Source organism: Sapajus apella, unplaced genomic scaffold (genome assembly GCF_009761245.1).
Source record: "Sapajus apella isolate SASKATOON/1434 unplaced genomic scaffold, GSC_monkey_1.0 scaffold16, whole genome shotgun sequence".
Lineage (NCBI taxonomy): Eukaryota > Metazoa > Chordata > Mammalia > Primates > Cebidae > Sapajus > Sapajus apella.
The window spans coordinates 948891-975002 of record NW_022436956.1 but is presented as its reverse complement, the minus strand read 5'-3'; the positions used below and the strand labels follow the sequence as shown (position 1 = coordinate 975002).

The 26112-nt window shown below is 43.5% G+C and overlaps 1 protein-coding gene across 6 annotated transcripts in view; it reads left to right on the top strand.

Moving 5' to 3' along the window:
• Nucleotides 1–26112, top strand: part of GLB1L3 (galactosidase beta 1 like 3) — a 49945-nt gene that overhangs the window by 11971 nt on the left and 11862 nt on the right. For 3 of the 6 annotated variants that reach the window (XR_004270780.1, XM_032284909.1, XM_032284904.1), the window contains exons 3-9: nucleotides 863–931; nucleotides 1510–1605; nucleotides 2920–3028; nucleotides 8000–8092; nucleotides 11555–11636; nucleotides 12575–12639; nucleotides 24937–25021. Coding sequence is in view for 5 of the 6 variants with exons in the window: in XM_032284909.1 (XP_032140800.1) it covers nucleotides 863–931; nucleotides 1510–1605; nucleotides 2920–3028; nucleotides 8000–8092; nucleotides 11555–11636; nucleotides 12575–12639; nucleotides 24937–25021 (599 nt within the window). In the remaining variant the exon portion in view is untranslated. The remainder of the gene's footprint in view (nucleotides 1–862; nucleotides 932–1509; nucleotides 1606–2919; nucleotides 3029–7999; nucleotides 8093–11554; nucleotides 11637–12574; nucleotides 12640–24936; nucleotides 25022–26112) is intronic. The other 3 variants (XM_032284905.1, XM_032284908.1, XM_032284906.1) reach the window with 3 other exon arrangements.

Here is a 26112-nt window from a genome sequence, read left to right as displayed (position 1 = left end):
AATCTACAGCCTTACAGGTGTTTTTGGCTGCTTATTATCTTTATTTCTTAGAGGGGTACTTTAAATTTTTTCACTGTGTTGATAACTGATGTAGCCATATTCTCTCTAATTCAGTCAGCTTCTCCTTTGCTTACAATAAGCTATGTTGTTAAGTTCATAGAAGGCCATGATGAGTATATCTTCTTCGTGGGTCTTACAGTCAGTTCTACAATGTATTGTCGAAAATCTCTGTGCTGTGCAAAATTGCGTAATAAAAACGATTGGACTTATAGGAAACGATATTAGGGGCATACCACTAAAAAATGTTGCTAGTGACACAAAAAACAACAGTTGCCTAGTGAACTATGTCTAGTATATCTGATAAAATTTGTACTCACAGGCCTTTGGGGGAGGGTCCTACGGGGCCCTTCTTGCTAAGGTCTAAAGATAGTAGTACGCTTACTAGATTTACTATATCTCCACTATCTTCACAGAAACTCCACATTTATTATTTTGACTAACTCATAGTAATAATGTATAAGGCAGATGTAGACCTTTTTGTTTTTGTTCTCTTTTTAATTTATACCTTTAATCGGTGTTACTGCCCAAAGAATAGGGCAGTGAGTAGAATAATTTATATATAAATCCCAAAAAAGTGTAGCATTAGAGGATCATTTGCAGCTTGAACCACAATTGGCTAATAAGGCAAGGAACTATTAAAGATAGTCGTGGTTGGTGTAATAGAGGTTTAATTTCCATTGGAAACTTCAGTGTATTTCAGAATAGAGCTGTGCATGGTTTTGGCTTGGATTTGGGGTGGACCCAACAATTTGGAGGAAGAAGTAAGAAGACACTCATCATATTTCCCTTTCATCTCTTCTAGCTATGTTCCGTGGAACCTGCATGAGCCAGAAAGAGGCAGATTCGACTTCTCTGGGAACCTGGACCTGGAGTATGTGGTGTTGCTGCTGCTGTGACCTGGCCAGGGGCAGGGGCAGAGATGCAGTTACTGGGGGTGGATTAGCAAAGAGAACCCGGGAGGGACCCGGGTCTGGGGTCCTGTTCTAGGACTATGAGAGGCCCTGCACCCAGGACCCAGACACTCCCCATCCATGACCTGTCACCCGGCGGGGCTGGGCCTGCAGCATCCGGGCCTCACCTCTCCACTGCAACCCAGAGGGGCAGAAGACCCCAGAAGTTGCCTGACTCTGCACGGGGTTCAGCAGCCTGGGCTGGGACAGGGAGGCCCCTCTAGGCTGGCAAGGCTGCTGGGATCAGGTTCACTGTGAAGACCCCTGTGCCCTGGCTGATGCCCTTCCTCCTCAGGCCCCCAATGGGGCTTTGCAGAGGCTCTGAGCCTGGGAGCAGCTCAGGCCTCCGACCTGGTGTGGGAGTCCCTGCTCTGTGGGGGTGAGGCCGAGCTGTCCCTTCACCCCACCGGGCAGCTCCTCCACCCTGTGGTGCATGCAGCCCCCACCTGACTTGTTCTTGGGCTGTCATGGGAGGGGCTGACGATGTGGACCCCTCTAGGGCCTTTGTCCTGATGGCCTCAGAGATCGGGCTGTGGGTGATTCTGCGTCCAGGCCCCTACATCTGCAGTGAGATTGACCTCGGCGGCTTGCCCAGGTAAACGGGGCTATAATCTCAAAATCGTGGTTGTAGTGAAGTACTTGCTTTACAAAAAGGGAATTTTAATCTAGTAACAAGGAAAATAACCTTTACTCATGTAGCAGATAGGCGGTGTGCTGCCCTACACCAGGCACTGTGCCTGCGTCGTCTCTTGTGAGGCCCGTGGTGCTGCGGCGGGGGGCGAGTGCCGCTGTCATCCCCCAGTCACAGATGAGAAGCTCCAGGCATTGGTCCTGGGGCCTTGGGCATGCAGCCAAGACGGTGTGTGTGGGAAGAGGTGGCCACAGGAGGCTCCCACTCTTCATTCCCCACGCAGGAGGGGCTGTGGCCCCCTCTGTCCTTCCCAAAATGCCCTGGGAAGAAAGGGATCAGAAGCTTTATGGCCTGCAAGGGAAGGTTCTGACAACTCTGGACTTGTTTTGAAAACTTCTGATCTTTTGCTTATTTTGCAAGGGAGGGCTGCCTTCTCCACACAGTGAGACCACCCTCAGCTCCCCTCCCCACTCCCTCTTACTTTTCTTTGCCTTGTTCTCTCCTCTGTGATGCTGGCCCCCAGCCCAGACTGCTGAGGGTCAGGGTGACACTCTTAAGGCTCCTCTCTGCCACCCCTGTGGCAGGCAGGGCTCCCTGGAGAACCTGAGGCTCTGCCTCCAGAGAGCACCTCTTGCACCTTAGAGTCAAATGAGGCCTTTGCTTTTCTCCAGATGAGTCCCTCCTCCCATCCAGCTCAGGGGCAGAGAAAGCCCAAGCTGAGGGGAGCAGAGTTTTTGGGAAACAGTGACTCCTGGCATGGCTTGGCTGGAGGCCTGCCTGACACTTTCCCGGTGACCTGGAGAGGGTGGGGTGTCACTGGCGCTCAGGCCCCCACCCTGAACCTGAAGACTTAGCTCTTAGTGGAAATGCCACACCGTGCCTAAGGAACAGAGGTTGTCCCCAAGAAAACTGTTTTTCATAAGCTGAAAAATAATGGAGAGTGTTGAACAAATGCTAGAAGAAAAAGCTCTTTAACACATGGCCATAAGAGCCTTGACGGGCCAGCCCCTCAGTCGGACCAAAGGGAGCTGACGGCACTTCCAAAGTTGTCAAGCGCCTTGGAGATGGAGGCAGGTGTTTCCTTCCAAATCCCACAAGTCTACGAGAATGGCCTGAAAGTGTCATGTGGCACAGATCCTTCCAGGACCCCTGAGTGCTATGGGACCAGAGGAGTGAGGCAGCTGGGCCGATGTGCAGCGAGTTGGGGCAGCTCTGAGCCCACTCCTCCTTCCCCTGCCTTTCCGTCTCAGACCCTGAGCCTGCCCCTCTCGCCCCCAGCTGGCTCCTGCAAGACCCCCGGTTGCTGCTGAGGACAACCAACAAGGGCTTCATTGAAGCAGTTGAGAAGTATTTTGACCACCTGATTCCCAGAGTGATTCCTCTCCAGGTAAAGCCAAATTACCTCCTCCGTCTTTCTTACGTGCACTTTAGGGAAACAGTTTGCTTTGGCTTGATCACCAAAGAGCCACATGCAGTCTCCACGAGCAACTGAGCTGACTTTCTTGTAGCCTTGAGTTCCAGACTCTCGTCTTAATGATAGACACGTTGGCCTGTCCTGTCCTCGTTGGCCTTGTGTGCTTGTCCCAGGGTTTCTACGAAGTCTCATCACATGGGGCGGGGACTGCGCAAAGGGGCGCCCTGGTTGTCCACGTGAACTTACTGTTTCTCAAGCTCACCAATCTTCTCACTGCTTCTTTCCACTCTTAACAAGGCAAAAAGGCTCAGAAGGTACAAATGAATTTATGGTCAGATAAAAGTCTCCCCTTCCACCCTGTTCCAAAGCCATTTAGTTGTCCTTTCAGGAGACAACCAATTTACTAGATTTTGTTTCTCTTTTTAGTAGTGTTATCAACATGGAAGCAAATTATACATACATGTCTACATACACAGAGACATAAACACACAGACACATACATGCTTTTACATTTAAAAAAAAATGTGGCTGGGTGTGGTGGCTCACACCTGTAATCCCAGCACTTTGGGAGGCTGAGGTGGGTGGATCACAAGGTCAGGAATTCAAAACCAGCCTGGCCAACATGGTGAAACCTCGTCTCTACTAAAAATACAAAAAAAAAAAAATTAGTCCAACATGGTGGCTGGTGCCTATAGTCCCAGCTATGTGGGAGGCTGAGGCAGAAGAATTGCTTGAACCCGGGAGGTGGAGGTGGCAGTGAGCTGAGATTATGCCACTGCACTCCAGCCTGGGCAACAGACTGAGACTCTGTTTCAAAAGAAAAAAAAGAATATATATCCTGTTTAATATAAAAATATATGAATCCCCTCAGGCATTTTTCTTTTGTTACTTGAAATGCGTATATTCGAAATCAGCCACTCTTTTTAGTGCCTGCACAGTGTTCCGTAGTAGGGATATGTCACAATTCATTTAACGGGAATTCAGGCTGGTCATGGTGGCTCACTCCTGTAATCTCAGCACTTTGGGAGAATGAGGCAGGCGGATCACCTGAGGTCAGGAGTTTGAGACCAGCCTGAACAACATGGGGAAACCCCGTCTCTACTAAAAATACAAAAAAGTTAGCTGGGTATGGTGGCACATACCTGTAATCCCAGCTACTTGGGAGACCGAGGCAGGAGAATTGCTTGAACCTGGAAAGTGGAGGTTACAGTGAGCCGAGAGCCCTCCACTGCACTCCAGCCTGGGCAACAGAGTGAGACTTTGTCTCAAACAAACAAACAAACAACAACAACAACACAACAAAACAGGAATTCATACCTTACTTAGGGACATTTGGATTTCTCATTTATGTCATAAAAAAATAACTTGCACACCCCCCCGCCCCCGTTCTTGTCTGTGTAAGTCTCCTTGCTATTACCTGCATTCTGGTTTGATTCAGTCCCACAGATGGGAAGAGCACAGGTGCCATTTGTCGCCTTCTTTATGGCTTGCTGAGACCTCGTGTACTTGATAAGAAATGCCTTCATTTTCACCATGGCAACCTACAGCACACAGTCAGGTCTGTGACAAAAAAAAAGAACATTGTCTTGCGCAGTCTGCAGGACAGCATTGTTTGATCATTATAATATTCCTTTAATTTAAACAATTAACTCTTCCAAATGAGAAGATGCACATCGTTATTAAGAAAAATAAATCCTAGTTTAAGGACACATCTCTTGATGTACTTTGAGATGGGATAAAAATCTAGATTATGGCCTGGCATGGTGGCTCACGGCTCTAAGCCCAGCACTTTGGGAGGCCAAAGTGGGAGGATTGCTTGAGCCCAGGAGTACAAGTCCAGCGTGAGCGATAGAGTGAGACCACATCTCTACAAAAAACACAAACATTCGAGAGCATGGTATGCACCTGTAGTCCCAACTGCTTCTGAAGCTAAGGTGGGAGGATGGCTTGAGCCCAGCTGCAGTGACTTGAGATCACACCTCTGCACTTCAGCCTGGATGACAGATCAAGCCCTTGCCTCAAAACGAACCGAAAAACCACCTGGATTTTTAGGTAGTCGTCTGATAGCTCATCTTACTTTTCTGTTTGGGAGAAAGTATGGCAAACATACAGATCTAGGCCTTTGTAACTAATTCTGAATCATGAAGTGTAAGTTATTCCCTTTTCTTTCCCTTCCTTCCTTCCTTCCTTCCTTCCTTCCTTCCTTCCTTCCTTCCTTCCTTCCTTCCTTCCTTCCTCTCTCTCTCTCTTTCTTTCTTTCTTCTTTCTTTCTCTCTCTCTCTCTTTCTTTCTTTCTTCTTTCTCTCTCTCTCTCTTTCTTTCTTTCCCTTCCTTCCTTCCTCCCTCCCTTCCCTTCCCCTCCCTCCCTCCCTTCCTTCCTTCTTTCTTTCCTTTCTTTTTTTCTTTTCTTTTCTTTTTTTCTTTTCTTTTCCTTCTTTTTTCCCCTACTTCCTTCCTTCCTTCTTTCTTTCTTTCTTTCTCTCTCTCTCTTTCTTTCTTTCTTTCCCTTCCTTCCTTCCTTCCTTCCTTCCTTCCTTCCTTCCTTCCTCCCTCCCTTCCCTTCCCTTCCCCTCCCTCCCTCCCTTCCTTCCTTCCTTCTTTCCTTCTTTCTTTCCTTTCTTTCTTTCTTTTCTTTTCTTTTCCTTCTTTCTTTCTTTCCCTTCCTTCCTTCCTTCCTCCCTCCCTTCCCATCCCTTCCCCTCCCTCCCTCCCTCCCTCCCTTCCTTCCTTCTTTCCTTCTTTCTTTCCTTTTTTTCTTTTCTTTTCTTTTCCTTCTTTCTTTCCTTCCTTCCTTCCTTCTTTTCTTTCTTTCTTTCTTTCTTCTTTCTTTTGTTGTTGTTGTTGTTGTTGTTGTTGAGACGGAGTCTCACTCTGTGTCCCAGGCTGGAGCGCAGTGGTGCGATCTCGGCTCACTGCAACCTCCGCCTCCTGGGTTCAAGCGATTTTCCTGCTTCAGCCTTCTGAATAGCTGGGATTACAGGCACCCACCACCATGCCCAGCTAATTTTTGTATTTTTAGTAGAGATGGGGTTTCATCATTTTGCCCGGACTGATCTCAAACTCAGGTGATCTGCCGGCCTCAGCCTCCCAAAGTGCTGGGTTTACAGGCGTGAGCCACTGTGCCCAGCCTGTGAGTTGTTCTTAGTAGGATAATTATAAAGAGAAGAATCGAGGGATAAGAAAGGAAGAATGTGAGGGAGAGCTTAGCAGTAATATCGCTGCAGTACAGCTTTGAGAGGCAGGCACTGCTGAGAGGAAGAAAACCTTGTCTTTAGGATTAAACTCTGGTTTACGCTGTAAAGAAGGCGACGCACGGCACCTGTGCTCTGTTAGGTGGAGTCGAGGTACATCGTTTGTTTGAAGGGCTGAGGCTGTATGTGACTGGCTGCATTTCTGCAATCTAGGTGGGGCTCAGTGGTAGGCGTATGCCTTAAAACAAGAAAGACTGAATATTTGGATGGAAGTTTCAGCACAAGTACAAATGCCATTCACATGCATATGTATGTAACAAGGAAAGCAAATTTACAGGCATCCCACTGAATTGTGGGGGTGGGAGATCCTAGGAAATCTAATGCCCTGTGCCTTGTACTAACTGAATCATTGATAAGTCATTAGTCTTTTACGGTCCCTTACTGAATTGGTTACCTTCAGTAATCATGTAAAAATAATTTTTGGAGTGCATGTTGGTTTAGTTAGGACTTCTACTCTTCTTATCCTGTTTATTTCATAAGGCCGACTGGGAATTCCCTTGCCATGGGGTTTTTAGACGTCTTACCCTTCAGGCTGGTTCAATAATGAAAACAATTGTTCTCAACTCACTAGCTGAGAATATTCGTGTCCATTCAGCGAGTAAGTGCTGAGCACCAGGCCCTGTGTGACCACTGTTGAGTGTCCCAGGCACAGTGGAGAGGCCATGCATCCACTTGTGGGGACGGGCATCGTGCTGCCTGTGGAGGCAAACGGCATCGCAGTAGGAGCCACGGGAAGCCAGCACGCCTGGGCGGAGGGCGAGCGCGGGAGGAGGCAGGGGGAGCCTGCGAATGAAGACCTGACAGTCATGCCATTCCCCTTCCTTTGTGTTCTCGAAGCCAGCATTCCTTTGTCCAAGAGGGAAGAATGTACTCTAAGCAGGACATTTACGCTGTAGGCAGTGGGGACCACGGGCCTGCTGTATGTCAGGACAAAAAAGTCAGAGCTTGGCGTGCCAGCACTGAGGCTGCCTTCCCTGTGGCTGGCTTCAGGGTGAAGGACCCCGAACGAGGATACTCTGAAAAGGGTTTTGAGTTTAGCACAACTCATTGTTGATGGTCTGGATGCCTTGATGGGCTGGAAGTTTTCTCAAGGGGGTTTGAGCCAAAGATGTGGGTGTAGACGACTAGTAAGTCTTCCAGGAAGTGTGGTTCTTAGCAAGGAGAGTGGGAAGAGGGGAACGTTCCTGGGCCCCTGCCTCCATCTCTTTCTGGTGCGGAGGGTCCTGGGTAAGTTTCCATGATCATGGAGGTCAGCCTGTTGTGAAGGAAGGTCAAAGGCACTGAGGGGAGAGCGGCTGTGCCCAGAGCCACGTTCCTGAGCGGGCCGTGGAAGGCCGTGGGACCCATACACAAGTGGTGGCATGACCCTAAGGCCGGAGGGAGGAGGGAATGTGGATGGGTGTGGAAGCAGGTGTATTTGTAGGTCTGAGGACTCAAATTTAAGTAGCGAGTGTGAGAGACAGAGGGAAAACTGTGGCAGTCATGTATCGACAACGCTCCGGGGAAGGCAGCTCCCGCAGCAGCGAGCGACCCGGCAGACTCTAACTCCAGTGCTGGGCAGAGCGTGCAGACTGCAGGGCTGTGGACCAGAGCCTGCCTCACCAGCTGTGCAGCCTTTAGCAGCAAGCCCACAGACTTCAGGCTTTTGCCCAGGATAGCCTCACTCTTTAACCCTCCTCTGCTCATGTCTCAGTACCGCCAGGGAGGCCCTGTCATTGCGGTGCAAGTGGAGAATGAATACGGCTCATTCAATAAGGATAAAAAGTACATGCCCTATCTCCATAAGGTAAGAGGCCCTGGGTTTGGCCCCACGTTTACATGCCTCCTTCCTCCATCTGTCTCTTTTCTGGCTTCCTTTTCTGGTTCCTGGCTGCCTGGGTGAACGGGCTGGGCACTGTGCCTTCTGAGGATGTGCAGTTGGCCTGTGAACATAAAGGGCTGAGGGGTGCCGGCCCCCTGCGTGGCTGAAATTTGCGTATAACTTTCAACTCCCTCAAAATTTAGTGACTAATATTTGACTGGAAGCCTTACCGATTATAAACAGTTTGATTAATGCAGGTTTTGTATATCTATTGTATACTATATTCTTACAATAAAGTAAGCTTCAGAAAAGAAAATGTTACTAAGAAAATCATAAGGAACAGAAAATATACTGACTTTTCATTAAGCAGAAACGGATCATCATAAAGGTCTTCATCCTTACCATCTTCATGTTGAGCAAGGCTGAGGAGGAGGAGGATGAGTTGGTTTTGCCGACTCAGGGGTGGCAGAAGAGGTGGAGGAGGTGGAAGGGGAGGCAGGGAAGGGAGTTACATTGGTTGTAACTTGTATTAAAAAAATCCAAGTATAAGTGGATCTGCATAGTTTAAACCTGTGTTGTTCAAGGTTCAACTGTAGACCAAGTTCATTTTCTCTGTGAATTTACAACAGTCAGGACAATCAAGATGTACCTAAATAACATTTTTTTTCTTTTTTTCTGAGATGCAATGTTGCTCTGTCACCCAGGCTGGAGTGCAGTGGCACAATCTCAGCTCACTGCAACCTCCACCTTCCTGGTTCAAGCAATTCTCTGCCTCAGCCTCCTGAGTAGCTGGGATTACAGGCACCTGCCACCATGCCTGGCTAATTTTTGTATTTTTATTAGAGATGGGGTTTCATTATCTTGGCAAGGCTGGTCTTGAACTGCTGATCTCGTGATCCACCCACCTCGGCCTCCCAAAGTGCTGGGATTACAGGTGTGAGCCACTACGCCCGGCCGAGATGTACGTAAATAATTTTTTTAGAAGATAGAACACGACGTTAAAGGGCGATTCCTTTCTGTTTTCTATCTCTGTGACTGATGATTCTTATTAAAGCTGGGGTTGGTGAATCTTCCTCCACTGTAAATAATGCTTCGAGAACTTAGTGATGTGGCTGTCAGCTTGACGCTTTCTGGCCTGTAGGATAAACGTCATCTCTTCTGTCCCCCTTGCTCCTTCATGGAGAGACATCTCAGGCCTGGGAATAACTGCTGTCCTGCCTGCTGTCCTTTCTGGTGGCTCAGCCCCTGCTGGCACCTGACTTCTCACATTCAGGAAGCTGATGAGATCCGGTCTCAGCTGAACTCCTTAGGCTGCCATGCAGGGTGCAGGGCTGCACGGCTGGCCTGAGCCATCCTGACTCCACCCTTGACTCTGCAGCAGTGCCCACGTGGAGACCTCTGGCTGGAGGTTGGGAGAGGAGGGGCAGGGCTCCCCAGCTGGGCAAAGTGGGGAGGAGGGCGGGGCTGGACTTCATCCACATGCCGGCTCCTGCCCTACAGCTGTGGCTTCTGGAGTTGGACAAGGCCAGAGAGTAATTTCCTTCCCTAAATTTTCCCAGGGGCTGTGTGGCTGCCCTCAATCAATCTTTTTCAGCTAGCTGTATTTGTTTTTGATTTTAAAATTTACTGGCTGGGCCCAGTGGCTCACACTTGTAATCCTAGTAGTTTGGGAGACTGAGGCGGGTGGATCACCTGAGGTCAGGAGAATCGAGACCAGCCTGGCCATTGTGGCAAAACCCCGTCTCTACTAAAAATACAAAAATTAGCTGGGTGTAGTGGCACGCGCCTGTAATCTCAGCTACTTGGGAGGCTGAGGCAGGAGAATAGCTTGAGCCTGGGAGATGGAGGTTGCAGTGAGCAGAGATTGCACCACTGGACCCCAGCCTGGGCGACAGAGTGAGACTCATCTCAAAACGAAAAAAAAAAAAAAAAGAAATTACCATTCAACTCCCCTCCCAGGCCAGATCTGGCTCGATGAACACAGGAGACATATAGCCCGGCCTTGGCTGCCTCATTACCATGTTTTTTCAGATTAGATCTTCCCATCCCTGCAGCCATGGCAGGCTTCCTTGTCCCCCTCGACAGTGTTCAGGCATCACCGGAGCTTGGCAAAGTCCCTGCTGGCTCTCAGGACCCCACAGCTGCAGCCTCCCGCCTTCCAGCACAGAGTTGCTTCCCAATCTTCTTCCTCTTCTTTCAGTGACGTAGATCCTCTCCCAAGGCGTTTCCTGGTAAACTCAGACCTTTTTTTCCGTGGAGGCTTTGATCACAGGGTGTCAGAGCCCACACTCGGCTGATTTTAGGGTCATTCCCCACAAAAACCACCAGGCTGAGACGGAGACAGTGAGTTCCCCCAATTTACTAAGCTGCAGAAGGTCAGACTCTGAAGTCAAACCCTTGTCTAGTTCACATCCCGCTCAACTGAACCGTGCCGTGTTTAGTTCCCAATATTCTCATATAGTCATCCCTCGGCATCCATGGAGGATTGATTCCAGGGCCCCCATGGATACCAAAATTGGTGGGTGCTCAAATCCATGACATAAAATGATGTGACATTTCCATGCAACCTATGCACATCCTCCCATATACTTTTTTGTTCTGAGACAGAGTTTTACTCTGTCACCCAGGCTGGCATGATCTCAGCTCACTGCAACCTCCGCCTCCAGTTTCAAGCGATTCTTGTGACTCAGCCTCCCAAGTAGTTGGAATTACAGGTACACATCACCACACCCAGATAATTAGAGAGGATTTCACCATGTTGGCCAGGCTGGTCTCAAACTTCTGACCTCACGTGATCTGCCTGCCTTGACCTCCCAAAGTGCTGGGATGAACAGTCAGGAGCCACCGCGCCTGGCCTCTCCCATATACTTTTAAGTTATCTCTAGATTACTTCTAATACCCAATACAATGTAAATGCTACATAAATAGTTGCTATATAATACTCTTTAGGAAATAATGACAAGAAAAAAGGCTTTACATGTTCAGTACAGATGCAATTAAGAAATATCTTTTTGGCCAGGGGTGGTGGCTCACACCTGTAATCTCAGTGCTTTGGGAGTCCCAGGCAGGAGGCTTACTTCAGGCCAGGAGTTTGAGACCAGGCTGGGCAACAAGGTGAGACCTTGTTTCTACAAAAGAAAAAAATAGCAGGACGTGGTGGCGTGTGCTTGTAGTCCTAGCTACTCAGGAGGCTGGGATGGTAAGATGGCTCGAATCCAGGAGTTTGAGGCTACAGTGAGCTATGACCGTGCCACTGCACTCCAGCCTGGGAAAACACAGTAAGACCCTGTCTCTAAAAAAATTTAAAATTAAAAAAGTAAAAAAAAAAAATTTTCTGTGATTGCATAATCCAGGGATGCAGGACCCGTGAATATGGAGGCTGTATGTATTTCTTTTTTCCCATGGGAGTGAGGGAAGTGGGTTTATTTCAGTCAGTTTTCTCAACAGGCCCTGCTGAGAAGAGGGATTGTGGAGCTTCTCTTGACCTCCGACAGTGAGAAAAATGTGCTGAGCGGCCACACCAAAGGAGGTGCGCATTCAGAGTTAGTTCACAGGAGAGCAAGGCTCTCAGCCAGCCGATATACATCTCGAACGCACCCCAGAGGAAACCACGTGCATCTCGCCGCCTCCCTTTCCCACGTCTGCTGGCGTAGATCCTGGGGTTCGATGTTACAATAAATGAGGGCTCAGGGTCAAGGCTCAGGGCCAGCTCCCTCTCTTGGCCTTGCTCTTGCCATCTTTAAACACAGCCACACTGGAGCTCCTCTGTCCTCAGGACACTTGTCCACCTCCCATAGTTCTTCTGTGGCAAGGCACCTGCACTGGTGCTGGGCCTGGCTTGGGATCAGGGCCGTCTCTACCAACGTGGGAAACCACACAGGGAACCAGAAGATGGGTGTTGTGTCGGGAACCCCGCCTAGGCCCAGTTCCATTCCTGGGATCCTACCGCCCAAGGCTCTGTGTGGACGCTTAGGAGATCCTAGAGAATTAAGTGGCAGGATGATTCGGGACGGACTCATCGGATGGCAATAGTGAGGGACACGCCCGGACGTGACAGGCCGGTGGGGCAAGCTGCTGCTGGCAGCCGCTGTTCTGCCTCCTTAGCAGCGGCTCTTCCTCAGAAGCATGGCGCACTGGAGCACATGCTGTTTGGGGCTGGAAAGCCTGCATTCCGTTTCCAGGTCTAATCATGTCAGGAGCCTTAGCCTGGCTCACTTCTCTGCACAGTGTGGTGAATTTTAACTGCCCCCTCAGTACAAATGAGTGTCCTTAAAAGTGTCAGGGATGTGGCGATGGCCATGGCAGCCCTCTGGACATTGCAGGGTGGGACCCAGGCTATATCTCGCCATATTCACTGCTGGGCTTCCATTCCTCCTACTTGCGGGGTGGCGGGGTTGGGGGGTTTCCTTCCCTTCCCCAACAGCACTTGACTCATGGCTCAGCCAGGCCTCTCTCTCCTTTATGCAGTGCTGGCCACCATCAATTTGCAAAAACTTCACCGGAATACTTTCAGTCAGCTTCATAAAGTCCAGGTAAGGCATCTCAGACAGGCGGGGTTTTACAGCTCCTTCTGCCGCCTATGTAACCGGTGTTCTGTGAAAACAGGCTTGACAAGAAGACCGCAGGTTTTCACCCTGGGGCCTTGGCAGACTCCAACCCATTTCGGGAGCCTTTTGGGGTGGAGAGTGAGGAGGGAACCTTGCTTGTGTCACCTCCGCTTGTGGATCACTTCATGGAGATGAGCGGGAAGGGTGGGGGTGACGGGAATCAGAGGGAGATGATGTTCCCTTTCCCCTCTGAAGACAGAGCTCAGAGACGGGCTGTGAGTGTTTGACAGAGGCCTCCCAGGGAGTTCTGGTGGGCCAGCCATTCCCACCACAGCTATATGCATTATGGGAAGGGACGGTAGCTGTGTGTGCACTGATTTAACAGACGTGGATTGAGAGGCTCCGAACTTCTTCTCAGTGGGTGACCACCTGTGACAGTTACGAAGAAGGACAAGCCACAGCCCAGCCTCCAGGGAGTACCTCTGTCCTTTCTCTGCAGACTAGCTAGAGTGTGCGCCTCAAGACCAGGCCTGGTCATGGTCTCCTCTGCTTAATATGCTTTCCAGATTGTTCTTTGTGCCCAGGATGACATCCAGCCCCTACACCCTGGCCTGCTGGGGCACTGTGAGCCTTTGCCTCCACTCCCAGCCCTGCCACCTCGCCCCTGAGGGCCTTCCTTCCATTCCCACACACTGTGGTGCCCTGGCCTAGCCAAAGACTCCACAGCTCCAGGGCTCTGTCTCCACCCTCCACCCACATTATAAATAAGACTCATGAACCTTGTTTCCTTTTCTCATCAATTTCTTTTCTTTCTTCCTTTTTATTCCCAGCTACTTTTGAGACAGAGTCTTGCTCTTGTTGCCCAGGCTGGAGTGCAATGGTGCAATCTTGGTTCACTGCAACCTCCGCCTCCCAGGTTCTAGTGATTCTCCTACCTTAGCCTCCCGAGTAGCTGGGATTACAGGTACCTATCACCACACCCGGCTAATTTTTGTGCTTTTTAGTAGAGATGGGGTTTCACCATGTTGGTCAGGTTGGTCTCAAACTCCTGACCTCAGATGATCCACCTGCCTAAGCTTCTCAAAGTGCTGAGATTACAAGTGTGAGCCACTGCGCCTGGCTTTTCATCAATTTCTATACAGTTTCCAACTTAGTGAAAGGAAGGGGCCCTGCCAGGGCTCTGTGGGTATGTGACTATCTCTAGTTTTTCAATACCTTCGCTAAGTCTTCTTCCTTTTTTTGTTCTTTCTTGTCACTTTAACAACTTAATTGAAATCTCATTTATACACAATTACATTCTCCCATTGCAAGCATGCAATTCAGCATACAGAGTTTCACAATCATCACCACAATCCAAAATGTTCATTGCACTTAATGCTCATTGGAGTTAATCCCTTCTGCAGTTCTGGACAGCCACCAATCTGCTTTCTAGTTCTATAAATTTACCTTTTCTAGGCATTTCAGGTAAGTGGACTCATGCAATATTTAGTGTTTTTCATCTGGTTTCTTTCACACAGTGTGGTGTTTTTTTGAGGTTCATTGATGCATGTTGTAGCATGACTCACTGCTTCATTTTCTTTGATAGCTGGTTGGACTGTGCTTGGCTGTCATGTATGTAGAGTCACAGTGAAATCCAAAGGCGGTCCTGCGTTAGTATGTTAATCCCGTGACTGTGCATGTTGAACCAGTCCTGCGTTCCCGAAATGAATCTCATCTGATTGTGAAATATCATCATTTTCTATTTTGCCAGATTCGGCTTATTCCTATTTTTGTTGAGAATTTTTGCTTCCATGTTCATGAGGGACATTGGTCTTTGGTTTTGTTTTCTTAAAAGGTATTTGTTTGGGTTTAGAATTAGGATAACGCTGGCCTAATAAAATGAACTTGGAAATATGCCTCCTTTTCTATTCTCTGGAACAGCTTGTGTAGAATTGTGACTTAATGCTTGGGAATTCACCACTGGAACTATCTGGACCTTTTTCCTTTAAAGCTTTCCTTTTTAGAAGAATTGTAACTTGCAGTTCTATTTCTCTAATTAATACAGGAAAATTAAAGTTATTCCTTCCTGAGTGAGTTTTAACAGTTTATGTCTTTCAAGGATCTAGTCTACTCGTTCTATTCTATTCAATCTACATTTTTGAGTTCATGGGCGTAGAGTCGTTTGTGATAATCCCTTGTTAAACCCCTACTGTGTTTGTTGTCATTAGTGATGGCTGTTTTTTCAGTCCTAATATTGCTAACTTTGTGTATTTATTTTGGTTCGTGTGGCTAGAAATTTATCATTTTTATTGATCTTTGTAGAGAATTAGCCTTCAGCTTAATTTTGTTTCTCTGTTACTTTTGTGTCTTCAACTCCCTTGGTTTCTGCTCTGATCTTTAGCGTTTTCTCCCTTCTGCTGCCTTCGGATTGCATTTGTTCTTTCTCTTGCTTCTTTCTGTTGGAAATTAAGCTTACTGAGTTGGGACTTCTCTTCATCTAAGCATTTATGCTATACATTTCTCTGTATGCACTAGTTTTGCTGTATCCCACCAATTTTGATGGACTGTGTTTTCATTGAGTTCAAAACATCAAAATATTTTTAAAAATTTCCCCTGAGACTTTATTCTATGCATCAAATAACTCTCAGTTGGGAGTGTACTGTTTCATTTTTGAACCTTGGAGGATTTTCCAGTTATCATTCTATAATTGATTTCTAGTTTAATACTGTTAAGGCCCTAGAACATACTTGTATAATTTCTGTTCTTTTACATTTGTTAAGGTTTGTTTCATGGATCATAATATGGTTATTCTTGGTGAATGTTCCATGTACATTTGAGAATAATGTGTAGTTTACATTTGTTTATAAATTCCCATCAGGTCAAGCTAATGGATGATATTGGCCAAGTAATCACCATCTTTACTGATTTTCTGCTCACTCATTCCACCAATTATTATGAGCAGAATGTTGACATCTCTAAATATAATCATAGATTGTTTATTTTTCCTTTAGGCCTACTAGTTTTTGTCTCTGTTTTGAGATGCATTCACATTTAGGATTATGATATTTTGTTGGAAGATTGGCCACTGTATCATTACATAATGTCCCTCTTCCTTGTTCTGAATTCTATTTTGATGTAAATATAGCAACTTTAGCTTTCTTTTAATTAGTATTTGCATGGCATATCTTTATTTATCCTTTTTCTTTTTATATACCTTAAAGTCTGCATTTAAAATGGATTTCTTGTAGACATATATTTACACATTGCTTTAAAAAATTCAGTTTGGCAGTTTTTGTATTTTAAGATAAGGTGGGTAGATTATTCACATTGAAAGTAGTTATTGATGTGGTTTGAGTAAAATTTACTTTTTGGCAAATTCTTTTCTTTTTTGTACTTTGTCTCTTTCTTGTTCTTTTTACTCCTTTTGCTGAGTGAATGGATAATTTTTTGATTCCATTTTATCTGTGCTGTAGACTTACTACTTATGTCAGTTTAAAAAATTGTAACTGTTGACCTGGAATTTAAAATACACATTTAAAAATTAACCTAAAACATACTAAAATGTATCTAATATTAGAATTGTACAATAGTATCTTCCTAATTGCCCACTCTACAGACGTCACTTCATTATTGTTTTTACTTCCCTGGTTTCTGATAAGAAGTCTGTATTAATCCTTGTCTTTTATTTTCGCTATCTTTTTTCCCCTGGCTACCTTTCAAATTTTGTTTGTCTTTAATTTTCAGAAGTTTGAGTGTAATATGCCTAGATGTGGTTTGTTTCTTAAAATTTGTCCTGCTTGGATCTGTGGTTTGGTGAAGTTTACCAAATATTAAGTAAGGGATGATAATAATTCTACATAATATGTTCCAGAAAATAGAATAGGAGAGAATACTTCTAAACTCACTTTATGAGGTTAGCATTGTCCTAATTCCAAAATCAAATAAAAACAACTAAAGACAAGAAAACCAAAGACCAATTTTCCTTATGAACATGGAAACAAAAATTCTCAACAGAAGATGAACAAATTGAACCCAGCAATATGTAAAATGATAATACATTACTGATATGGTTTGACTGTGTCCCCACCCAACTCTCTACTTGAATTGTGTCTCCAAGAATTCCCATGTGTTGTGGGAGAGACCCAAGGGGAGGTAATTGAATCATGAGGGCCGGTCTTTCCCCTGCTATTCTCGTCATAGTAAATAAGTTTCATGAGATCTTATTTTCCCTTGCTACTGCCATGTAATAAGTGCCTTTTACCTCCTGCCATGATTCTGAGGCCTCCCCAGCCATGTGGAACTGTAAGTCCAATTAAACCTCTTTCTTCCCAGTCTCATGTATGTCTTTATCAGCAGCATGAAAACGGACTAATATAATTACATTCAAGTGAGACTCATCCTAGGAATCCAAGACTAGGCCATTAATTTTGTAGAATTCTGAGCCATCACTTATTTAGATATTTTCTCTGTCTGTTCTCTCACCTTCTGCAATTCAAATTGCCTGTATGTTAGATCATTTTGTATGGTCTCACAACCCTTGGATGCTGTTTTCTTCCCCACTGTTGTTTTTTCTCTTTACTTTTCAGTTTGGTTAATTTCTATTGACCTATCTTTAAGTTCATTGATTCATTCTGCATACCTGTTGAGTTTAGTGATGAATCTATTGAAGCAATTCTTCATTTCTTTTGCTATGTTTTTGATTTCTAGTGTTTCCATTTGCTTCTTTCTAATAGTTTTCATCTTTCAGCCAAAATTACCTATCTGATCTTGCATGCTGTCTACCTTATCCATGGTAGCCTTAAACATATTAATCATAGTTATTTTGAATTTCTTGTGTGATTGTTGTGATATCCGTGTCTTATCTGAGTCTGTTTCTGATATCGCTATTGCTTTATCTCTTCCAAGTGTGTTCTTTTTTTGCCTTTTTGTGTGTCTCATAATTTTTTATTTTATTTTTTATTGAAAACTGCACATCATGTATAGGACATAGATATTGTCTTAGAGATCAGCATGCCTTTCCTTCTGCTAGACCATGTGGAATTTTGTATTCATCGCATCTGGAGTTGGGCTGGTTATGAGTTTGTTGTTGCTGTGTTATCCTCTGTGCATCATGGGCTTCAAATGTTCCTGGTGGTATCTTGTGTCTACAGCAAGTGCTGGTTTGGCAGAGGTTGTTTTCTCTGCACCTGCATTCCCCTCTGAGTGTCACCTGAGTGCCCCACAGAGAATCTGTTGCTTGCAGCTCTCTCAGCTATATAGCATGTGTTATATTTTCTCCAGCTTGGTTAGCCTGCAGGTGAGGGAGAAAGGCTTTCCCTGATGTTCTGATTATGCCTTATTGTCAGTAGATGCTATCTCTGGGCCTGAGGGGTGTGACCCTTGCAGGTGCTCCTGCTCCTGCTCTTCTTCTAGCGGCAGATCTGATCCTAGCATATATGCCTTCTTTCCTAAGGGTAGTGCATCCCCCACCCGTTTTTTCAGATGCAATTAAGCTGCCCTGAAGTGACAGCTTCTGTGCTGTTTCTCAACTGGTTAGGACTTTTGTTCCCTAGGGAAGATGGGCTGGGAGAAGGTCTGGCAGCGGTGGTGGCTCCCTCCCCTCAGCCAGCACCAGAAAGGAAGCTGTGTTACTTTGCTAGTTGCCGTGACAAAGGACCATAGACCATGTGGCTTAAGCAGCAGACATTTCTTTTCTCACATTCTGGAGGCTAGATGTCTGAAATCAAGGTGCTGGCAGGGTAGGTTTCTTCTGAGGTCTCCCTCCTTGGCTTGTTGGATGGCTGTCTTCTCCTCCCTGGGTCCTTACATGGTCTCTTCTCTGTGTGTGTCTGCGCCCTAATCTCCTCCTCTTATAAGGATACTTCTTATATTGGATTAGGGCCCATCCTACTGACCACATTTTAATCGAGGTGTCCACAGGCTTCTCCTTGGCTTGCAGATGGCCACCTCCTCAATGTGTCCTCATGTGGTCTTTCTGCCATGAACATGAGACCCTGGTGTGTCAAAATTTCCTCTTCTTTTTAGAACACCAGTGAGATAAGATTAAGATTCACACTAACAGCCTCATTTTTACCTAACTACCTCTTTAAAGTTCCTGTCTCCAAGTACAGTCACATTCTGTGGTACAGCCTTCATGTGAATTTGGCTGGGGACACAATTCAGCCCATGGCAAAGACTGGCCCAGGATTCTCCCCAATATCCCATCAGAACAGCTGGTAGATTTAGGGAGTGAAAGTCAGCATGAGGGTGTAAGCAGTCTCGGCTCCCTTGACTTTATACTCTCATGCTGGCCCACACTGTCTTTAGCACTTATTTAATATGATCTATTTGTATTATATTAGATGATCTAGCCATAGGTAAGCAGGTGCTTGGGTCCAGCTTCTTCCTGCAGGCATCAGGTTTTCCATGGATTTTAGGTTGTTTGATTGCTCTGTGACCTAGGTTCTCTGATGGACCCAAGAAACCATGAACCTGCAGCTTTTCAAGCTTTGTCCTTGCTATGGTGATAGGATTTACGTTTTTCCCACTGCTCTATCTCTGAGCTGTACTCAGAAGTTTATTTCCTTCTGAGTAAATGTAGTTGTTACAGTTTTTCTAGGAATATGTTCATTTCACCCAAACTCAAATATAATGGCATATAATTATGTACACTATCTGCTTGGTTTTAATGGCCGTATCATTTGTGCTGGTCTTTCCTTTTCATTTCTAATCTTAGTTATCTATTTTTACTCTGTCTTATCAGTCTCATCAGAAGCATGTCAGTTCTTTTCAAAGAACTAATTTTTCTTTTTAAATTGTCTCTATTGCAAATTAATTTCAGTTACATTGCTTCTACTCTTAGGTTTATATTTCCTTTATTTATTTTACTATTTTTTGGTTTATTTTGCTTTTCTAATTTCTTGAGGTGGATAATTAGCCTTCACATTTTATCTGTATGTTTTATTATGAACATTTCAGGGTATAGATTTCTTATTAGTTCATGAGTTTTATATTTGGTATATTTGATATATTGCAATTCAGACTAGTTCAAATATTCACTATGATTGTTTCTCTTGCCTATGTGTATTCAATTTTCAGACGTGTGGAGTTTCTATATTTTTTTCTTTATTTCATTGAAGTCTGAAAACATACTCTGTACCTTTTCAAACTTTTGTAAATTGTTTTCTTTTATTATTAATTCATGACTTTTTAATATGTCTAATGCCTTTTTATCACTTGTAATCATTATGTTGTTGAAGCCTAAACTAGCTTCTTGTTGGCCTGCTGGAAGCACCTGCCACTGTCTCCTCTTCCCTCTGACATGACCCCATCAGTCTTTCATAGTTCACTTGGTTTCCAGCCAAGTACAATGTTGCAGACTCACCTGATACATTTCCAATCCTCAATCCAGAAATAGTGATTCTCCTAAGAACCCTGTTGTTTCTGTAGAATACAAGCTGTGCTTACTATTAAATTGCTGTTATTTCTAAGAATTTTCAGTGTGTTGGGCCAGGATATTGGTATGTTTTAGAAGAGAAGAAAATTGTGGTTTCATTCATTTTTTTAAAAATACAAATTTAAAATTATAGAACTTATGTTAACTTTTCTGATTTATATTTTTATTTTTTCTCTGACTCTGGACATCAAAGTTGGTAACAATATTCACAGTTTTATTATTCACTTAATTTTATGATATATTTATAATAGGTTTGAAATAACAACACTGATAATATTACTGAAATTAAGAAAATCTAATGATCTTTAAGATTTCTGTGGTTTTTATCTTTAAGGTATATCACACAGAAAATGTGTAGTCAAAATTCTGTGTACTAAGGTTACATGGAATAATTTCTTTGTTTTATGTCATTGTTTTATCAACTTGCTGTAGAGTTAGATTCATTTAAGTTTGTTTTCAATTTTTAGGTATTATTCTTTATTTTTTATATTTAATTTTGTTTTTATTTATGTTCTATCAATGGTCAATTTTGGTAAATGCCCTGTGTGCTTGTGATTAATGTATTTTGTGATACTGGGTGCAGTATTCTGTTTAAGTTCTATGTCAATTTTATTTATTGTGTTATTCTATTTTTCTATTTCCAATTGATTTTTTTGGCTGGTAATATTGGTCACTGAAAGAGATGTGCTAATATTTCCTATCATAATTGCAGATTTGCATATTTCTACCAGTAGTCCTTAATATTTTACCTGTACTTTGCAAATTTATCAAAGTTTGCTTGATGTATTTTGAGGCTATGTAAATTAGGACTTGCTTTATCTTCATGGACATGAAATTTTATCACTAGGGAGTCATCTTGTTTGCGTGCAGTATTGCTTTTTGTCTAAAGGTCCTTTTTGTCTGTCACTGATATTGCCATGCCAGATCTGTTTAATATTTGAATGGTGTGTCATTTTCTATATCTTAATTTGGTTTTTAATCTTGCTGTAATTCTACATTTTTCTTTAGACATCTCTCCTATTAGAGATTAGAAATTAGTTGAATATTTTTATTTTAGTCTGATATGATGAAACTTTTATTTGGAGCCCTCAGTCATTCCATTTCACATAATTCTTGCTAGACTGAATTTAAACCTGCTATCTGATTATGTGCCTACTTTTCAATGTTCCTTTTCTTTTTCTTTATAATCTTGGCTTATTTTCATGGATTTGACTATTTAAAAAAATCAATTTCTGTTTTTTTCCTATATCAGTGTGGAGTTATAGGGTCTGTTTTTATCTTTTAAAAGTCATCCTTGAAATTTTAGTGTAAGTACTGAATCCTGCACAGTCTAAAGTTCTGCTCTCTGTCTGGATTGTACAAGTGTCTCAGAGCACTGTGACTCTGGCCACTCCGTCTGATGCATCTTCTGTTATTTTCTTGTATTTGCTTTCCATCTTTTTAGAACTCTAAAAATATTATATATTTGTTTCAGACAATCAATATTCATTTGGTTTTAGCATAATATTTATCTTTTTGCTATTTATTATTTTTCATAATCTGGAGATTCTACTCAGGATCAATTTTCTTCTGCTGAAGTATAGCCTTTAGTGATGTCTGCTTATGGTAGACTCTGTTTTTAGCTTCAGTCTCTTACTGGTTCTGAATTCTAATGTGGCAGTGGCTTTGTTTCAGCATGCAGTCTGCTAACTTCACTGCTGTTTTTGAGAGGTCTTCTGTTAGGCCTTTTTTTCTCCTTTGCTACTAATAATTTTTTGTTTTGTTTTTGGTTTTCTGTAGTTTAACTATGTCACTTTGTGAATATCTTTTTATTTATTATTATTCTAGTTTGTTGGGCTTCTAGAATGTATGTATTCCCAGCTAATAGTTCCTCAAATATTGCTGCTACTCTGTTGTCTCACTCCTCTCTTCCTGGGATTTCAGCTAAATTCATTAGACCTTCTCAAATGTGCTGTATATCTTTTTAGTTTGTATACTTTTGTCTCCTTATGCTGCTATTTGGGTACTTTCTTTTGATTTATCTTCCTATACACTGATTCTCTTTTCAGCTGTATCCATGGTGATATTATAGTTTATTTAACTTTGTAAAAATCCTCAGTGAGAGGGTTGGTCCAAATAACATAGATCATGATTGTTGGAAATGTAGGTCTTTGATTATATCTTTAAATATGTTTTAAAAATTTTTATTTGGTTTATTTTCTTTAGGGACAGAAGTTATGTGCAATGCAAAGTTCTTCTGTCTTACTTTCACATCTCCTGCATCCATTTTTTTCTCATTCTTTCTACTCTGTATTCATTTTAACTGTGATCACTTTTCACTCCTCTTCTTTTCATGTTTATTTTCCTTTTACCTGCTTCCAGTTTGGACTTAATATTTTCTATTTTATCTGCCTTAAAAAAACCTTTGCCAGGTCATATTTTAGTTCCTTATATTTTCCTACCATGTCTTCCTTGAGGACTTTTAGTTTTCTCTTTTTATGCTCACAATTTATAGAGGCAATTGTTTCACTGAGATTTTTAACTTTATAACAATATTTTTGGATCACAATTTTGACCTACGCTATAGAAAGATTTTGGTGTTCCTCCTCTAATTTCTTACCCTGTTAACAAAAAAGAAAAATCTCTTTTTTTAAAATTAGAATTTTAAAAGTAGATTTCTATTCTATTCTATTAGAATTTTAAAAGTAATTTCTTTTTTATCAGTCATCTTTGATGGAGATGAGTTCTCATTGGCTCAAAGACTCAAGAGAAGTTTGCTGTGATTGACCGCACGTGACTGTGCTAACAATATATCTTAGTGGCATACTGCTGTAGGCAGGGATGAATTCTTACCTTTATCCATCTTCCTTTGTGTTTTCTCCATCCTCCCAAGGAGCTAGTACAGATTGCAGGACTGCTCTCAGATGCCTCACAAGCAGCAACTTCTTTCTCCTTATAGTCCTGATCTGTGATTCTTCAATAATTTTGTCATTCGAAGCTGCTCATGCATTGAATTATGTACAGTGTATTCCCTTCACCAGCTTGTGCACCCTATTCTGTAACTGATAACAAATGGTTGGCATTGTGCTATAGAGTAAGCTTCTTACTTGGGAGAAATTTGTGCTGTTAGCCTTTCCTAAAATCTTCAACAAAGAGAATTCTTTCTCTGTTTTTTTGAACCCCTGATAGACCTTCAATCCTTCTGTACTTCTTCCTCCTAATTTATATTTTGAAGTTTCAGATGTCTCTTAGATTCATGAAAGACATTGTTTGTGTTTGCATTTCTCAGTCCTTATTTTGATTTTGAAGATTTCCAAGAGGAGAATATGAAGCCCACAGCACCATTTTAACACAAGAAGGCAGTCTTTCCTCTTGCATACAAATGGCAAATTAAGGATCTGTATTTATTTAATAAAGTTTCACAAAGAGAAAATAATTAAACTGCAAATAAAGAAGAAAATGGAAATCAGGGAACATGCAGTTAATTCAGGCAACAGAATAGAGTAGTAAAAAGGCTTATTAATATGCATAAAGCTATGAATAAGATTATGCATGAACAGGAGTGGGCTGTTAAGTAAGAGAGACAATTAGGGAACAAAAAACAAATCTTTGAAATTAAAAATTAAATATAGAAGTTGAAAGGTAGGGATGATAAAATTTCCTAATATTACTATTAGTAGAAGCCAACAAAACATAAAAGAGACAAGATGAATGTCTTACAGGATCGCTGTAGAAGACTCAGCATCTTATTAATACTGGGTTGCAAAAAGAGTGGACAAAGAGCAGGGAGGAAAGGAAATTGCAAATAGCATAAGAATTTTCTTTAACTGAAGGACCTGTATGTCTAGATGAAAAGTGTACCTCAAATGGTAAACATAGTAAGTGATGAAAAAGGCCTGCATTGTGAAATTCACATCTTACAGAGAAAAACCACAGGTTTACATGCCAAGCAAAAATAATTAGAATGGCATAGGACTGTAAAATATTGGATAATGGGAAGCAATGGCATATGCCTTTAAAATTTGAGGCTAAATGAATTTTAACTTAGAATTGTACACCCAGTCTAAATATTAATTGTGTTGATAGCCAGATATTTAAGGGCTCAGAATATTTGTTTTCCACTCATCTTCACTATGGAGGTGTTTGAAGGATGCAGGAAATGAGAGATGAAGTCAAGGTGGAAGGAGACATGGGATCTGGAAAACATCATGATCCAAATCCAGGGAGCTGCTAACAGAAGTCTGAGGCTGACAGCTCTTTGGGCTTAGAGTGAGACCATCTTATTGCAGCAGTATGACGGAGGACTCCAGGAGTGCAGCTGAGAATGCATGCTGAGTGGCTGACATATCACCCAGGAGAAGCTCAGCCACAGTCTCTCATTTTAAAATCCATGGCACAGCAACAGCTAGGCCTGCGTGGAGGAGGTGTCACCTTTTGGAAACAGAACTTACATGATTCAGCAGCCCTGAAAATGCTAGGTTAGAAGTGGAATGCAGGTGTCAGGCTGAAAGCCTGTGAAATCTGAGTTTCTACATAAGGAATTGCAGTCAGGTCCTTGTGTATCCAAAAACCCATACTTTCGACGCTAGCCATGGGTGAGACAAGGTTGAAATTACTGATCGTGCTTTCCAGGTATAGCGGGGAGGCACGCGAAGCTAGATGGAGTCTGGAGACCATGGACATTTAGGAGTGGAGGAACCAGAGCCGCGAATGATAGCCAAGGGGTAATGGGCAGGGGGTGGGGAAGAAATACTGGATCAAAAAGGGAAAGCTCTGAATGGGGAAAAGGCATGAGTTCTGTAAGTTCTCATCTATTGTATTCAGGTTTTCTGATTTTTCTTTTCTGTCTTTTTTTGTCAGACTTAGTATTTGCTTTTGTTTGTTTCTAGAGAGATAAACCCATTCTAATTATGGAATACTGGGTCGGCTGGTTCGACAGATGGGGAGATAAGCACCATGTTACAGATGCAAAGGGTGAGTGTTTTGCAGCATTTGACTCCAGGAAGAGATGGCCCAGGGTCCCATGAGAACTCATTCATATAGTTCTCTGCTAATTGATTCACCTGATCAGTCATAGATATTCGTGTAACCTTTTATATACAAGCACTCCGCCAGACCCTGAGGATGCTCTGGTGGATAGAAATTACGTGGTTCCCACCCCCCAGAGGGTATAAGTTAGTGAGGTCCACAGGTCATTACAAAGCAAAGCCATCAGTACAGCCAGTGCTCGACTTACGACCATGGTTGGGACCGCGGGCCGGTCATGACACGATTTGGTCGTAAGTTGAGTAGACTATATGTACAGTTGAAATGGTGCATGCGGAGATGGTAGTGCTGCCGGAAGCTGGTCCACACTGTCGTACGCCCAGCTGGGCAACGTTTGCGCTGCCAGACACGGAGCAGTCTTGGCTAGTGATTGTGGTTGTAAAGTCGAATGGTCGTAAGTTGCATAGGTGGTAAGTCGATCAATACTTGTATATAGTTCCGTGTTTGGCGGGTACTTTGAAGCAAACAAACAGGGTGCAGTGATAGAAGAGAGACCTGCCCAGGTAAGGTTAGGTGGTCACAGAAGGTTCTCTGACAGCGCAGCCTCTCTGAGGAAGGTGGAGCATTAATCATCACTAGCAGTGTGTCGGTCCTGTCTATGGTGTTGTCAACTAAACACTAACAATGATCAGGGGACAACTTGCAGCGATGGCCAAGAGCATGGATCCTGCAGCCAAAGAGATGAGGTTTGAATCCCAGCTCTGCAGTGCTAGCCATGGGACCTCAGGCAGGTTTCCTTCGTTTTAAGTCTCAGGGACCTCATCCAAACTTGAGGATTATCATAAAACTGACCTCATGGGGCTGGTGCAAGGATTAAGAGCTGCCACTTAGAGCAATACCTGGCAGTCATTTACTTAACAGCTGTATGTGTCTACAGAAGATGTTTGGAAAGTACTACAGGTATCGATCGACTTACCACCTATAAAACTTACGACCATTCGACTTTACGACCACAATCACTAGCCACGACTGCTCCGCGTCTGGCAGCGCAAACGTTGCCCAGCTGGGCATACGACAGT